This window comes from Geotrypetes seraphini, chromosome 17, assembly GCF_902459505.1.
Source record: "Geotrypetes seraphini chromosome 17, aGeoSer1.1, whole genome shotgun sequence".
Taxonomy (NCBI): Eukaryota; Metazoa; Chordata; class Amphibia; order Gymnophiona; family Dermophiidae; genus Geotrypetes; species Geotrypetes seraphini.
In genome coordinates this window covers 5,346,931-5,364,947 of record NC_047100.1, presented here as the reverse complement: position 1 = coordinate 5,364,947, position 18,017 = coordinate 5,346,931, and the positions used below count along the sequence as shown (strand labels likewise).

Sequence of the window (18,017 nt, the reverse complement as noted above, 5' to 3'; positions counted from 1 at the left end):
AGTTCTTTAGTGGTATACGTTACTGCCTGTAGTTTACCTTTACTTAAAAGTTGAATATTTATGAAGACCTTTCTATATTTAGAAAGGCTGCATTCCAAAGTATTCTCTTCTTTAACCATCTGCTTTCCAATTTAGAGGAATTCTATCAAGTTTAGGCAGTGCTATTGGAAAGAAAGATTAGGTTCTTACCTCAAATCTTCCTTCTAGGGTAGAGAATGACATGGAGACACATTTTTCCCCGTGGGAACTCATTTTTCCATTCATCCTGGCGAGTTCTTTTCCTGTCCTGTTAGCCTCAAACATTTCAAATCATAAAGTGGCCTCATGTGCACTCTTGCCCAAGGAATTATCTCTATGGCTGCAAATCAACTTAAAAACGTGACATGAAACATGAAGAAAGACCTGATGAAGCTTGAAGAATGGTCTGAAATTTGCCAGCTAAAATTTAATGCTAAGAAATGCAAGGTCATGTATTTGGGCTGCCAAAACCAGAGGGAACGGTACATTTTAGGAGGTGAAGAACTTATGTGCACGACAGAAGAGCGGGACTTGAGTGCGATTGTATGCAATGCTCTTAAGGTGGCCAAACAGGTTGAAAAGGTGACGGTGAAAGCTAGAAGGATGCTAGGTTGCATAGGAAGAGGTATGGCCAGTAGGAAAAAGGAGGTATTGATGCCCCTGTAGAAGACACTGGTGACATCTTATTTAGAATACTGTATACAATTCTGGAGGCCACACCTTCAAAAAGATATAAAAAAAGGATGGAGTCGGTCCAGAGGAAGGCTATTAAAATGGTACGTAGTCTTCAACATAAGTCATATGGAGACAGACTTAAAGATCTCAATCTTTACACTTTGGAGGAAAGGCAGGAGAGGGGAGATATGATAGAAGTTTAAATACCTCTTTCATTTGAAGAGAGTTCTGGAATGAGATGGCATAGGTTGAAGTCAAGAGGTGATAGGCTCAGGAGTAATTTAAGGAAATACTTTTTTACTGAAAGGGTGATAGATGTGTGGGACGGTCTCCTAGAAGAGGTGGTGGAGACAGTCTGTCTGAATTCAAGTAGGCATGGGATAGGCACATGGGATTTCAGATAGAGGAAGAGATAATGCTTAATGCAGATGGGAAGACTGGATGGGCCATTTGGCCTTTATCTGACATCATGTTTCTATGACTGACAGCATTCAGCAAGAAACTTATGGGTTCAGATGCAAAACCCTAGTGTTCAGGACTATTAGACACATTGCACTAGAGAGTCCCATTAGGTTCTTCCTCATTATCACCAGGATTCTCTGATCTTTATAACATCTATGAAGGTAAATGAGAATGAAACCAATTTCTACAATTTTCTAAGCTGATATTCTGAAGCTTCAGATTCTGAGTTGAAAGAATTCTGGTGGTAATATGACATTGCAGGATTCAGATGTACAGCCTGCTGAAGGCATGAAATAATATTACCAAGCTTGCTTAAAAAAGGTATAATTTTGTAAAATCAGACAGTAATGGAGAGTGAAAGACACGACACTGTGATATTTCAGAAGGCAGCTTCTCTGAGAGGATAAAATCTATGTAGAAATCAGAGTTCACCTTAAATGACTTGCCCAGCCATCTCTTTTCAAATTACAGAGAAGGTTGTTAGTTAGGTTGCTTATCTCTTGCTCACTGATATTGCTCAAACTGCTTTTTAAAAGACAAAAGATAAGGTAAGCCCTATAAATATACCAGAAAACTCCACCACAATAAAACCACTTCCAAATCTACCCAGGTTTCAGCCCCCCTAATGAGACCATTTTTTCCTTCATGTACCCAGACTATTATCATTGCGGTCAAACTTGCAACACCAAGCCATCCTTCTGCCCAAATGCTTTAGCTAGGCTCATTTCCCCTTCTCAACCCTCTTAATTTTTGTACAAGTTCAAAAGCATAGGCCCCATTAATATATCAGGCCTGAATTAATGCACTCCCTTACAAGAATTCAAAGTGGAAACAGACACTCGCACCCACCTTTATCTGCAAGAATCAATGAGCGGGGTCACGACAGTGCTAAATTCAAACCCAAAAAGGATCAGTGGGACAAGACATGGCAAAACTCTAAAAATTTGTTACATTTCACATACAGCCTCTCTTACACCAAGGGTAATGATGGGCCCTTAAAGCAATTCCTTTCTTACAGATATGAAAGAAACCCCACAGGGCACTGTACCACCTTCTCTAAATGCTCATTCTAGTTACTTTAGAAGTAAGCAGCAATGCAGATCCTTTAATAGCTTACTTTAAAACATGTGGCTGCAACGTGTGGGTGTGATTATGTATGTACTTCTGTGAGTCTGTGTGGTGGTCCAAGGTGAGGTAATCTTGTACCGATGTATTGGTGCGCCGACCCTTTGTAGGCATGAAATTAACCAGCAGTAAACAGGAAATCTGCTACTGGTTAGACCTCTTGGCTATGCAAAGTGCCCGTAAGTTGCATTTCAAAGATCGGGTTTTTTTCTAGAACTTTTAGCAACCCTCTATGGGCTACCCATATTGCAAAATTTAACCAGTAAATAACTACGGATCTACCAGATACCTCTGTGCTTCTGGGTCATTTTTTCTTTCACCTACAAAGAAAATTACAGTTACACTGAGTTTCATGAATTTGCCAGTGAGCAAATAAAAAGGGCAAAAAGACCATTGTGCCATCATTTGACCTGGTGACCTTCCAAAGGATCACAAGCACAATTCCTCTCACCAACACAGCCAGAAAGAACAAAACAAATCTCTTAAGTTTACTTCTATTTTAATGTAAGGTATCTTCAATAACCAGGAAACGAACCAATAAAGGTTACTAAAAGTACTGTTTATACTCAAAAAGGGGGAGAAAAAGGTTGACTCAAATATAAACCGGAGGTTAGAAATCTGGGTTATCATGGTGAACCAATCTATAAAGACTGTTCACCTGCCCTCATCAGCAATCTCCTAAATCACTAAGCATAATACAAATATCTGTGATGCATATATCCCAAAGCTAACATATTCACAATCCCAAAGACCGAGATCAATACTGCTGAACCAAAACAACTATTTTGATCTGCTCAGATTTGACAGGGATAGCAGTAGGGCTTGAGGAAGCAGAAACATCAGCAATTTCCCCTTCACGCAGGCCTCCATTTGGTCGAACATCTGATATGACCATTTGTTTTATATTAAATTATGAAGCCAATAGCCCTTTGCATATATGTCCCTCCTCCTGTCCTTTATGAAGCTTCTTTAAACGTCATACTTGGGTGATATTCTCTATATGAAATCTAATAGGATTTGTTCTTTAAGTTCTGGCTCAGAGGACTCTTTCTTGCTGGATAATATCCTTAAAGAGTGAAATTTATATTTGATCATTTCACTATTGTTATGCTGTCAACAAAATTCTAAGTTTTATGTTAAACTGTACTTGCTGTACACTGCCTTGGATGAATCTCTTCATTAAAGGCAGTTAATAAATTCCAATTACGGAAACAAACATGCAGGTGCAACATGATCAGCAAAGTTACACTGAGGAAGGAAATTGGCACAGCAGCACTGAATTGGCCCACACTTTCAGGTACGCAACTTGATGGTAAGTAGAAATATTCCAAGAATGGCGACCGATACTTGTGTATTCTGCTCCAAGAGCTTCACAATAGGCTCCCATGTAACCATGAGTTTACAAAAAATCTTCACAGGCGGAACAGAGAACGCTTGGAAAATGACAAATTAGGCACCCAACAACGGGGACATTATTCTGCTTTGCCAGGGTTAGAAGAGAGCACAATACAGTCACACAGAACTGAAAAAGGTAAATATTTCTACAACAATCTTGAAATAAAAGAGCATTTTAAAAGGAAAGGAAAGAAAACGATGACTTTGACTGATTACTTTCTGGTTCCACACTCAAAGCAAAATGAGAACAATGAGAAGAAAAGGAGGTGACAGAAAGAGCAAGAACAGAATACTGTATTCATAGAGTGCTCCTGGCTTCTACCCCCACCTCCTCAAATCTGTGGAGAAATGGAGGAGGTGAAGAGGCCGCGACTCACAAGGTCCCTGTTAGTAGGTCATCAGAAGTCTTCAACCAAGAAAGCTATTTTTGCAGACTTCTAGGCAGAAAACACAGAGCATAATGTTATTATTTTCATTCAGATGTGGTGATATACACACACACAAAATGGAGCTTACAAAATAGCCAATAATAAAAATTATGGGGAACCAATAGCTAATATCTGCTTAAAGATTTTTAATTATTTGAAACCTATCCAAGTGTAACTATCGTCATCGATATAAAAAGTTATAATGATGTGCTTAGAATCGCGCACACTTCAAATCAACAGTTTGAGCAGGCAACATTGTGTGTCCATCATCGTACTTAAATTGAGAAATTCTGGAAAAATCAATTTCATATGCTGTAAATGGAATAAATTATCTATGAGAGGTACGTCAATGAAATGCTTCATGAGGCACCAAATATTTTCAGTAGTGGGGAAGAAGAGGTTATGGGACCCTGTAGGATTGATTCTGTGACTCCACCTGCCCTAGAACTGAAGAACTGGTATGCAGCCCTGGAAGTGGAGGAAATGAGAACATGCCAGGGAGAGGAAGGACCAAAGTTCAAAATCCCCAAAGTTGATGGATCTGTGACCACCAGGAGGCCTAAGATAGTGGTGGTTGACGATTTCCTTCTGAGGGGTACAGAGGCGTCCTTCTGCAGACTAGACATGTCCCGGGAGGTGTGTTGTCTGCCTGGTACCAAAATCCAAGATGTTACGGAGAGCTTACAGAAACTCATCAAGCCTAAATTACTATTATCCGAAGCTGCTCATCCATGTTGACACCAACGATACTGCTAGGTACCCTTACAAACGTATCAAAAGCAACTTTGTGGCTCTGGGATAAAAGGTGAAGTAGTCAGATACGCAGATGGTATTCTCATTGATCCACCCTGTCGAGAGTAAAGGCCAAGGCAAAAAAGCTCGCATCCTGGGAATTAATTCATGGCTGCCTAGATGGTGTCATACAGAACGTTTTCACTTCCTGGACCATGGAATGATTTTCCAAGGGCTGCTGAGTAGGGGAAGGTCTGCAGCTATTAAAGAAGGGTCTTCAGCAGCAGACTGGCTAATCTACTGAAGAGGGATTTAAAGTAGAATTGTTGGGCAGGGTGATCAAAGACCCCCAGATAAGTGAATTACTAAACATTTCTGCACAAATGGGTCAAAAGGGGCATTGTTTGGAAAGCAGTATAAACTAATGCTCCAAGTATACGAAACAAGGTTCTGGATCCAGAAGCTGTGATGGTAGAGGCTGAGTTGGATTTAGTGCCGATTACAGAGACATGGTTCATGGAAAACCATGACTGGGATTTAGTTATACCGGGTTATAATCTGTACTGGAGAAACAGGATGGAAAGAAAGAGAGAGGGAGTGGCATTATATGTTAAAAATTATATTAAAGCCACACAAATGCAGGATCTACAAGGTAAGGAAGAGGCTCTGGAAAGAGGGAATGGTAAATGTATTTACATTGGTGTGATATACAGGCCTCCTTCACAGACAGAAGTGGACAGAGATTTTATAGCAAACATTTAGAATATAGTTTTAAAAAAGGAAGTACTACTAATAGATGGTTTTAATATGCCAGATATTGATTAGGGTATCCCTATTGCGGGGTCCTCTAAAAGAAGATAGATACTGGATTCTCTACGAGGAGAAATGTTCCAACAGTTGGTAATGGATGGAGCCATACTAGACTTTAGCGCTTACAAACAGGGAGTGTTTCTGATGTTATAGTGGGTGATCATCTGGCATCCAGTGATCATGGTGTGGTTTAATATTTAAAGACAGGTATAGAGAGGGCTCATTTGAAAGTAAAGGTTCTAGACTTTAAAAAACAAACTTTGTTCAGATGAAGGATTACATCATGGAATTGTTGGCTGTATGGGAACATCTGGAAGAAGTAGGAAAGAGTGGGCAAAACTGAAAGGAGCTATTGTAAGGCAACAGACAATTTTATAAGGAAAGTAAGTAAGAGAAAAAGAAAACCGCTTTGGTTCTCAAAAATAGTAGCTTAGAGGGAAAAAGAGGTTAGCTTTCATAAACTACAAAAGATCACAGAAAAAGGCAGGCAGGCAAAAATATCTAGAAAAGTTAAGAGGCTGGTCGAGTAATCAGGAAAGCAAAGATGCAAATGGAAGAGAAAACAGCCAACATGGCAAAACAGGGGTATAAGACATTTTTTATTGATAGGAAGAAGTGTCCTTTAGATTATACAAGGTGCCCACAAACACACTCCTCGAGTTTAAATGGTTACAAAATCAAAACTTATTGGAATATGTTTATAAATAAGATGATAGCAAATATAAGTCCCAAAAAGCACAGTTAGCAAGATCTTACACAATCGCTTGCACTTTCACCCTTATAAGCTGCAACTGGTGGAGAAGTTACAACCTTCAGACAATGCAATGCGACAAAATAACCAGGTGCTCCTCAAGTGGCCCCCGAGATCACCAGACATTACCGTCTGTGATTTTTTTTCCTTTGGGGGTACATAAAAGATAGAGTGTACGTACCTCCACTACCCGCAACCATGGATGATCTGCAGGAGCGCATCACTGAAGCTATAAATGCGATCAGATATGCTTTGGAGAGTCTGGGCCGGATTATCACATCAATGTTTGCTGAGTAACAGGTGGGGCGCACATCGAGTGTATGTAATCCTGGGAGTTACCCTGGACCGTCACCTTACTCTTGAAGCGCACACAGAGCTATTGATTAAAAAAAGGCTTGTCGATTCTATGGAAACTAAGAACCATCAGAAAGTACTTCGATGCAACCCCATTCCGTTTAGTGGTGCAAGCCTCCATACTAAACTTACTCGACTACTGCAACATCATTTATCTGGGATCTTTCAAGAAAACTATTCAAAGACTCCGAATCATCCAAAACTCAGCCGTCCGACTGATTTTTGGCATTAAAAAAATGGGACCACATAACCCACTATTACCAAAAACTTCATTGGCTGCCCCTGGAGGCAAGAGTCTTGTTCAAATTTGCCTGTCTTTGTTTTACATCTATACTTGGCTCGGCCCCCACATACCTGGTTGCACATTTCAACTTGGACTGCCCCAGCAGACCTACACGCAGAGTCCATATGTTCACCCACCCATCAATAAAGGCCTTCCGATACAAAAGATACCTAGACAGAACACTTGCTTTCGAAGCAGGCCAAATGAACAACTGGCTGAGCATCTTAATAACACACGCTTCCTCCTATCTAAGTTATAAAAAATTAGTAAAAACAAACTTGTTCAACCGATTTGTATCCTAATTTGCTTCCTTTACCCTATCGCTTTACTCCATCTGATTTTTACCATGTTCTCTCATTTCCTCTCTGCTCTTGGCCTACTGGAATTGATGTCTGTTCAGTGCCCCACTCTCGCTGATTGTTTGCAGCAGGCTCCTGCTCTCTTTTTCCTGTATCCGCTTCATCTACTTTAATACCTTCTTTGTACCTATCTTCGCTGATTGTCCAGCTCCTCTTATTGTGAACCGCCTCGAACTACTATGGCTTTGGCGGTATATAAGAATAAAATTATTTTTATTAATCAACAGATACCATATGAAACTTTATGAGTTGGTAAAACTGTAGCCTCAAAGGTGAAATAATATTCCAATAAATTTTGGTTCTGTAATTATTTAAAATTAAGGAGTGTTTTTGTGGGCATGCTGTATATCTTCAGGAAGAGCCTAAGAATCACCTATTCTCCCCAAACACATAACTACAGCCCTAACCTGCCTATATTACCTTGACCGGTGTTCACACCTTCAGCAAGACTCGTCAGGAATCCACTACATCCTATTGTAAAACGTATCTATCTTATTGTAAATTTCATCACTCTTCTTGTAAACCACACTTAATCCCAGTTGAAATCTGCGGTATAGAAGAAACGGTATGATATGGATTTGATATTAGGGACAGGTGGAAGAAGGGAGCTGACATTGAAGGAGAGAAAAAGGGGACTCGGAGATAGCACAAGGACTGAGAATAGGGACTGCCCTTGGGGGCAAGGATGAGAGTAGAGTTTGTCCCCTTCCACCCCCTCCCCAATTAGCCAGGCAGAGCTTATGTTATGGTAATAGGGTTGCCACCTCACCACAATTAGCTCAGCGACTAAGGATATTCTGGTTCCCCCCCCCCCCCACACCCCTTCTTACTATTTTGGGGGTGCCTTGAGCTAGGTGGCAATCCCAAAGCAGTCATTTTTAGCTTTGTCCCCCAATGAACTTACACCCAACTGAGTTTTTCCACAATGAAATTTATCTGAAAAGTATTTGCACACACACATACTTTACCCCCCCCAATCTGGCATTTTCCTCACACACGTACTTCCCCCCCCCCAAATCTGGCATTTTCCTCACACACATACTTTACCCCCCCCCAAATCTGGCATTTTCCTCACACACATACTTTACCCCCCCCCCCCCAAAATCTGGCATTTTCCTCACACACATACTTTACCCCCCCCCCCAAAATCTGGCATTTTCCTCACACACATACTTTACCCCCCCCCTAATCTGGCATTTTCCTCACACACGTACTTTACCCCCCCCAATCTGGCATTTTCCTCACACATATACTTTAAACCCCCCCCCCCCCAAATCTGGCATTTTCCTCACACACATACTTTACCCCCCCCCTAATCTGGCATTTTCCTCACACACGTACTTTACCCCCCCCCCCAATCTGGCATTTTCCTCACACACATACTTTAACCCCCCCCCCCCAATCTGGCATTTTCCTCACACACATACTTTAACCCCCCCCCCAATCTGGCATTTTCCTCACACACATACTTTAACCCCCCCCCCCAATCTGGCATTTTCCTCACACACATACTTTACCCCCCCCCCCCAAAATCTGGCATTTTCCTCACACACATACTTTACCCCCCCCCCCCAAAATCTGGCATTTTCCTCACACACATACTTTAACCCCCCCCCCCCAATCTGGCATTTTCCTCACACACATACTTTAAACCCCCCCCCAATCTGGCATTTTCCTCACACACGTACTTTACCCCCCCCCCTACCTCCGATGATGGTCCTGATGAGGGACGCGTGGCCCGGGCAGTCCACCAATGTGACCTGCAGCTCGTGGCAGCCGCCGGCGCGCAGGTGCTGCGGCGCGGGCGCGGCGAAGGAGGAGAAGCCCAGGTCGAGGGTGACGCCCCGCTCGCGGCTCTGCGGGTTCTTGTCGAAGGCCGCCGTGGACGCCGTGGTGCTGAGGGCCCGGGCCAGCGCCGTCTTGCCGCTGTCGACGTGGCCCAGGACCCCCACGTTGAAATTCAGCGTTCGCCCCTCCGCAGCCATGGTTACAAGGAAGGGCCCGCCGATACCCGCCCCCTCCTTCGCTTCCGGGTGCCGCGCGCCTTTCTTCCCCCCTCCTCCGGCAACCGAGGGCTCGGGCCCTCGCGTTCCGCGGCGAGGAAGAGCCTGAAAAGCGCACCGAGGATTGCGCTGAGAAACACCGGGAGTTCGGCTGATTTGAAAACCCAGTTCTGATAATGGTCCTTACTGCCTAGTTTAATGTTCCTTAAAAATCTTGTTTTGCTCTCATTCTCTCTTGCTGTGTATCGTGTAATTATGTCATTTCTGAAATGATTTCTTCTTTACTTTCCATACATTGTACTATTTCTGGATCTAATTTAAAAACAAACATTGAACTAAGTTGAAATCAGTGTTGTCAGCATGCTCTAAATAGGCATAAACTACAGGTGCCATAAAGGTAATGCTACTGCCATTTCTAGAATACCCTCATTGCGAAAGGAAACACTTGATTATCTTTTTCAAAAAGATGACGATGAGGAAAAGCACCCCTGCTTCTGAAATGTATCATCCTAACGTGGAAAATAAAATCTTTTGGAACTAAGCAACCCATGCTCACTCACTCATGCTCTGGCATCTCTCCCTTCTCCTTTCCTTTCCTCCTTCCCACACCATGGCCTAGCATCTACTTCCCTTCCCCAATGTCCTGGGATCTCTCTCCTCCTTCCATCCATGCTCTGGCATCTTCTTTCCTTCCTTCCTTTCCCTCTCTCCTTGATGGTCCAACATCTGTCTCCTTCCCTCCCCCCATGCCCTGGCATCTCTTTCTCCTCTCCTTCCCTTCCATCTCCCCCTCCATGCCTGGTATCTCCTCTCTTTCCTTTTCCTCACTCCCTCCTCTCTGGTCTGGCATCTTTCTTTCTCCCCCTCCATAGCATGGAGGGTCTGTCATCTCTTTTTCATTTCCTCTCCCTTCCCTGGTCTTCCTTCTCTCTCCCTCTCTCCAATAGAGTGCTGCATTTATCTCCCCCTCCCTCCCTCCATTCCTTTGTTACCCTGCAGTCGGCAGCACAACATTTGCAATTCATTACTATGGTTGGCATCGGGCCTTCCTCTCTGCCAGGTTTTGCCTTTGCAGAAACAGGAAGTAGGTGGGACCCAGCAGAGAGGAAGGCCCGCTGCCAATAGGAGAAGCAAATCGTGAACCCGGGGGAGGGGGACACTGGTCTCCCATCCCTCCCTCTTGCTTCTGCTCTCTTCCATGTATGTGATCCCACACCTCTCCCTCAAACTCTTCCACCATCACTCCATCCTACTGTAAAACTCATGAGATCGCCCACCAAGTCCGCAGCTTTCCTTCTCCTTTCCATCCAACACAAGTTGTGCCGTAATGTAGCCCAAATTACCACACAAAAATCTAACAGCCCAAAAATCCACAACCCGTATCTACTCAAAATCTCCCGCAACCAGCGTTTCAAAGCAGCCCAACTGGGAGAGAAAAATCAAAGGTCTGGCAAATATGAAACCAGGTTACCTGGAGTACCCCCCATTATTTAGGAAAACCTCTTATTTGCCACTCACGCCTAGAAGCAGAAAGTACAGGCACCTAAGGCTATCCAGTGCTAGGTAGACAATAGTGGTTCATGGCTATCTACTTTGGAAACTTAACTAAACCTATTTTTAACTCAGCAAATTCTATAGTTGAATTATGCATGGACTGAAAAATACTTGATAGCATTTGTTCTAAGTCTGCTACTAATTTGTTTCGTGAAATATCCTCTCTAGACCCAGTATTGTATGATAGAGTAAAACAGCTGTTCCTTGTTTACCTCTTTCACCCTACTCATGATTTTGCAAACTCTGTCATATCCCCTTTCAGTTCTCAAAGCTAAATAGTTCCAACCTACTAAATGTTTCCCTATAATGGAATGATTCCATCCATATTGTTATTTATCTTGTGATTCTTGCTCTAAGACTGCTTTTTGTTAAGATCTTTTTCAATTAAACTACAAAATTTTCACTTTTCAGAAAATTATATAAATCAGCAAATAGAATGATCTATTATTTTTTTTTACAGTTAAGATATTATGTTTAATTGTAATAAAGCTGAGGTTCAGTTTGCCAGACAGCCTAGGGAACAGCAGTGAGACAATAGTAAGGCTGGGTTGGAAAAAGGGCCAAAGCATCAGCTCTTGCTTCCCTTGAGGGGGCATGTCATGGGAAAGGGAATGGCATGGAAGTGATAAGAAACACAGAAACATGATGGCTCATCTTAGGGTTGCCAGTTTTTCCAATCTGAAAATCTGGACTCCCTGGATCCGCCCCCCCAGTTCTACTTTTCTCTACCTTGTAATGCCCTAATCCCACCTCCACCCCCCACTGCCTTCTCATGTTGGGAAGGGAGGAAAAGCACAGTTACTTACCGTAACAGGTGTTATCCAGGGACAGCAGGCATATATTCTCACACATGGGTGACGTCATCTACGGAGCCCCAGCGCGGACAGCTTTTTCAGCAAACTTGCTAGAAGTTTCAAGTTTGCACACTGCACCACGCATGTGCTAGCCTTCTCGCCACTAGAGGGCGCATCCCCACCTCGTGGTCCTCAGTTCCATATTCCAGTAAAGAAAAGCCATCCCCGGGGAGGTGGGCGGGTTGTGAGAATATATGCCTGCTGTCCCTGGATAACACCTGTTACGGTAAGTAACTGTGCTTTATCCCAGGACAAGCAGGCATGATATTCTCACACATGGGTGACCTCCAAGCCAACCAGACAAAGGGCAGGTGGGAAGATGGCAATTTAAGAAAACAAGTTACGTAACACCGACTGGCCAAACCGGCCGTCACTCCTGGACAAGGAGTCCAAACAGTAGTGGGAGGTGAACGTATGAACCGAAGACCAGGTGGCAGCCTTACATATGTCCTCCATAGGAGTAGAACGGAGGAAAGCAACCGAAGCTGCCATCGCCCGGACCTTATGACCCGTGACTCGACCCGAGAGCGGGAGACCAGCCTGAGCGTAGCAAAAAGAGATACAAGCAGCTAACCAATTGGACAAGGTACGCTTGGAAACCGGATGTCCTAACCGATTAGGATCAAAGGACAAAAATAATTGAGGAACCTTCCGATGAGACTTAGTACGTTGGAGATAAAAAGCCAACGCCCTCTTACAGTCAAGCGTGTGAAGCGCCGATTCACCATGATGAGAATGGGGCTTTGGAAAAAATACCGGAAGAACAATGGACTGATTGAGGTGGAAATCAGACACAACCTTAGGTAAAAATTTAGGATGGGTGCGAAGAACCACCTTGTCATGATGAAACACCGTGAAAGGAGGGTCCGCCACCAAAGCCTGCAGTTCGCTAATCCGACGAGCGGACGTGAGCGCAATCAAAAAGACTACTTTCCAAGTGAGAAATTTAAGAAGAGCTTTATCAATAGGCTCAAAAGGAGGTTTCATCAGTTGAGCCAAGACCACATTAAGATCCCATACCACAGGGGGAGGCTTGAGAGGGGGATGAACATTCACAAGACCTCTCATGAAACGAGAAACCAGAGGATGTAAGGAGAGGGAACGACCCTCTAGATGATGATGAAATGCAGCAATTGCACTAAGATGCACTCGAATAGAAGTCGTCTTCAGACCAGAATTCGCCAGATGCAACAGATATTCCAGTACCGAAGACACAGGGACTGAATCTGGATCCAGGTGGTTGGTGGAACACCAAGAAGAAAATCTGGTCCACTTCTGGGAATAACAAAGCCTAGTCGAGACCTTGCGAGAGGCCTCTAAGATCTCCCGCACTGAGTGAGACACCGGAATCGAAGTCAAGTGGAAAGGAACCAAGCGGTCAGATGTAACGACTGAAGATTTGGATGTAACAGCGAACCCCGACTCTGAGATAGCAGAGAGGGAAAGACAGGTAGAAGCAGAGGTTCCCTGACACTGAGTTGAAGGAGCAGGGAGAACCAGTGTTGTCTTGGCCAACGAGGCGCAATGAGAATCATAGTGGCTCTGGTCGATTTTAGATGAACCAGCGTTCTCAAAATCAGAGGAAAAGGAGGGAATGCATAAAGGAACCTCCCCTCCCAGTCGAGAAGAAAAGCATCGGCCTCGAGACGGTCCTGGGAGTACATCCGAGAGCAGTAGAGGGGTAGCTTGCAAGTCTCGGGTGAAGCAAACAGATCCACCTGAGGAGTCCCCCATCGGTCGAAGACCTCGCGTAGAACTCGGGAGTTCAGAGACCACTCGTGCGGCTGGAGGAGACGACTGAGCTTGTCTGCCAGACAATTCAGCTCCCCCTGAATGTAAACCGCCCGCAAGAAAATGTTCTGAGAGACGGCCCACGTCCAAAGCCGAATGGCTTCCTGGCACAGAGGCCAAGAGCCCGTCCCGCCTTGCTTGTTGACGTAATACATGGCCACCTGGTTGTCCGTTCGAACGAGAACTACTCGATCGTGCAGGAGGTGACTGAAGGTCCGAGCGGCCAGATAAATGGCACGAAGTTCCAATACGTTGATGTGACACAGACGATCTGTGGCCGACCATAGGCCCTGCGTTCGTAAACCGTCCAGATGAGCCCCCCACGCATACTCCGAAGAGTCCGTGGTTAGGACCTTGCAATGCGGAGGGACGCGAAAGAGCAAACCCCCGGACAGATTGGTAGAGCTGGTCCACCAACGGAGCGAGCGTCTGAAAGACGGAGTCACAGTCAAGCGTCGAGACAGCGGGTCGCGGTCCTGACGCCATTGGGAAGCCAGGGTCCACTGAGGGATCCTCAGGTGCAACCGAGCAAAGGGGGTCACCTGGACCGTCGACGCCATGTGCCCCAAAAGCACCATCATGCGTCGAGCCGAAACTACCTTCAGCTGCGAAACCTGTCGGCCCAGGCGAATCAGGGCCTCCAGTCGCGGGGAAGGAAGGAAAGCCCGGAGGAGAACCGTGTCCAGCACGGCCCCTATGAACTGTAGGGATTGGGTCGGCTGCAAGTGAGACTTGGGAAAGTTCACCTCGAACCCCAGACCCTGAAGAATCGTGATAGTCTGTTGGGTCGCTGAAATAACCCCCTCCCTTGTCGGGGCCTTGATCAACCAATCGTCCAGATAGGGAAAGACCTGCAACCCCCGGGAACGCAGAGCAGCCGCGACTACCACCATGCATTTCGTGAATACCCGAGGGGACGAAGCCAGACCGAAGGGTAGTACACGGTATTGAAGGTGCAAATCCCCGACCTGAAATCTCAAAAACTTCCGAAAGGCGGGATGCACCGGAACATGGGTGTACGCTTCTTTCAAATCGAGGGAGCACATCCAGTCCCCCTCGTCCAACAGGGTATATAGGATCGGAAGCGACAGCATACGGAACTTCTCCCGGACCAGGAACTTGTTGAGCTTCCGAAGGTCCAAAATGGGGCGCAGGTCCCCGGTCTTTTTGGGGACCAAAAAGTAACGGGAATAAAATCCCCTGCCTCGCTGGTCGGGAGGCACCCGTTCGACCGCCCGAAGGCTCAACAAGGCCCCGGCTTCCTCTCGAAGAAGGGTCAACTGGCTTCGATTGGACGGGCACGCCCCGGGGGGCCTGTCTGTAGGCTGTTTGGAGAAGTTTAACGAATAGCCCTCTGAGACGGTCCGGAGCACCCATGCGTCTGACGTAATCCCAGACCAAGTCTCGGCAAAAGCCGTGAGCCGACCCCCGATGGGCAGGGGGTTGAGCGACCTCGCGGCGGGGGCCAGCCCCCGGCCGCTCATCCCGTCAAAAAGACGGCGCCGGTTTGGACACCCCCTGCGCAGCTGCTTTGGCGGGTCCCCCTCTACCCTGTTGGGTAGGGCGCCGGGGTGGAGGCCTGGAAAAGGCCGGTGTAGATTTTTGCGGGTACCGCCTAGGCGGCTGTTTAAAAGGCCTCTGAGCCGGCGGCTTAGGCTTTGGACGAACCAGAGACGCCAGAGAGCGTTCCTGCTCCGAAAGCTTTTTGGTGGCCGCATCCAGGGAGTCGTCAAATAACTCCGACCCGATGCAGGGTAAATTGGCTAAGCGCTCCTGCAAGTTGGGGTCCATCTCGAGGGTCCGTAGCCAAGCCAGCCGGCGCATGGCTACCGCACAAGCCGAGACCCTCGAGGCAAGCTCAAAAGCGTCATAGACCGCATGGAACAGATAGAATCTGAGTTGGGACAGGTTTGACGCAAAGGCGGCAAATTTAACCTTGTGCGACTCCGGAATCACCCCCTGAAAATCCGGCAGATCCTTGATCATGGACCTGAGGTAGGAAGAGTAGGCGAAAGCATAATTGAGGACCCTTGTGGCCATCTGGGAATTCGCGTACAGCCGACGGCCGAATTTATCAAGGGTCCGACCCTCTCTCCCCGGGGGGACAGCAGCCGAGACTCTAGAAGGCTGCGTGCGCTTAAGAGCCGACTCCACCAAGAGCGACTGATGGGAGAGCTGCCCCTTGTCAAACCCCTTAGGGGGAAGGGTCCGGTATTTGGATTCCATCTTAGTGGGCACTACCGCCACTGTAAGAGGGGTCTCAAGGTTCCGCAGTAAGGTATGAAGGAGGACCTTGTGAAGTGGAAGGCGGGGAGATTCCCGTTGAGGGACAGGAGAATCTTGTTCCTCCAAAAAGTCTGAGGTATAGTGCGACCCTGCCGTCAGGTCCACCCCCAAAGCCTTCGCCATGTCATGGACAAACTTGGAAAAAGAAGATGTCCGTGCAGGCGGGGAGGGTGACCGAGACTTCTCAACCGAGCCGAAAGGAGAGGCCTGGCGAGAATACCCGACCTGACCCCCGGACCCCGAACCCCAAGAGGCACGATCCCGTGACCTCGAAGGAGTCGGGGACACCGTCCGGCGAAGAGACCCCCGTGGGGAACCCCCCGGGGTACGGGGTATAGAGGCCCGTCCCTTCCGCCTCGGTGAGGAGGCACGGGAACTCTCCCTGATCGGGGACCGTAAAAGATCTGGGTTGTCGAGGCGGAGTTCCTCGACCCGCAAGGCTCCGGTCTCGGGCGGAGTCGAGTGACGACTCCTCCGAGACGAGGCTCGAGACCGCTTCGACCGTTTAAGACGGTGCTTCGCCCGAGGCTTACTCGAGGGCGAGGATCCCCGTGACGACCTCGGGGACGAGGAAGAGGAGATCCGGCGTACCCGGCGCTGCTTGTCTCGGGATCGCACACTGACCTCGGGCTGACTCACCCGGATCGAGTCCGAGGGAAGGGTCGAGGCCGAGGCCGAGGGGGCTTCGGCCGCAGAGAGGCCGGTGCCCGAGGCCGAGGTCACCACCTGCGGGGCCCCCGAGACCGAAGACGAGGCCGAAGCCTGTTGTAAGGTCTCAATGGCTCCGGAAAGCTCCGAGGAGATCAAAGCGCGAAGCAACTCCTGGAACGCCGGGACGGTGAGACCCTGAGGTAACACCTGGGGACGCTCCGCAGAGGGCGACCTCGGTATCGAGTATTCCCTCGGGGCTAACCCCTTCGACATCTTGGGCTGGGTCGAGGTCGACGGTCCCGCCGACGACGAGCCCGAGGATGGCTTCCTGGCAGATGAAACTGAGGAAGGAAGTGGAGACTTACCCGGGGCTTGCTTCTGCGAGGCAACCGGCTTCGCGGGAGCCGAGGGTTCCGACGTCGAGGCCGAGGTCGAGGCCGGGGCCGAAGCCGAGGCCGAGCTCGAGGCCCTCCCCGTCGGGGTATCGACGGCAAAGAGATCCGCCATGCGGCCTTTGCGCCGAGTAAGGGCCCGTTTCTGGAAGGTGGCACACTTAGGGCACGATGCTGTAGGGTGATGGGGCCCCAAACACCGAATACAGCACCTGTGAGGGTCAGTGATGGACAAAAGCCTCTCACACTTACCACACTTCTTAAAACCCGTAACGGGTCGGGACATGGGCCCAAAACAAGGCCGGGAACAAACGAGGTTCCTCGGCCACGGCTACCGGGAGCCCCCGGAGCGAAAGAAAAAAGATTAATTTTTTTTTTTTTTTTTTAAAAACAGGGTAAATAAAGAAAGAAAATAACTTTAGCGCAGCGACCGCGTCGAAATTCCGAACACAGCCGCGGCGACAGAAGGCAAAAATAGCACAATTTTATCCACAGGGCTTCTGGCTCCGCGGATGAAAAAGAACTGAGGACCACGAGGTGGGGATGCGCCCTCTAGTGGCGAGAAGGCTAGCACATGCGTGGTGCAGTGTGCAAACTTGAAACTTCTAGCAAGTTTGCTGAAAAAGCTGTCCGCGCTGGGGCTCCGTAGATGACGTCACCCATGTGTGAGAATATCATGCCTGCTTGTCCTGGGATAATCCGTGAATTTGAGGAGGCTTTTCAAAACCCGGACAAAGTGCCGGGTTTGAAAAGCCGTGCAAACTCCTGGACATGTCCTCAAAATGAGGTCATGTCCGGGGACATCTGGTAATCCTAGCCCATCCACTATCTCCATCTTTCCCTAAGAGACCTGTCCCACAGTCTCTGGGAGACTATTCCACTCATCTACCACCCCTTCTGTAAAAAAGTATTTCCTTAGATTACTCCTGAGCCTATCACCTCTTAACTTGACCCACAGTGCCTCTTCCTTACCCTGCAGATCCTGCAATTGTATGGCATTAATATGATCTTTAACATATACCACCACTCCCCCTCTTCTTCCTACTCTCTTTCCCAGTCACGTCTCTGTGATTGACACTAAATCCAACTCAATC

The 18,017-nt window shown here is 47.3% G+C and overlaps 1 protein-coding gene across 2 annotated transcripts in view; it reads right to left on the bottom strand.

Moving 5' to 3' along the window:
* Positions 1-9,438, bottom strand: part of EEFSEC (eukaryotic elongation factor, selenocysteine-tRNA specific) — a 111,630-nt gene extending 102,192 nt beyond the window's left edge. The window contains exon 1 of one of the 2 annotated variants that reach the window (XM_033926065.1): positions 9,098-9,438. In XM_033926065.1, coding sequence (XP_033781956.1) covers positions 9,098-9,377 — 280 coding nt within the window. In that variant the 5' untranslated portion in view covers positions 9,378-9,438. The remainder of the gene's footprint in view (positions 1-9,097) is intronic. The other variant, XM_033926066.1, reaches the window with a different exon arrangement.
* Between the last annotated feature and the right edge of the window lie 8,579 nt (positions 9,439-18,017).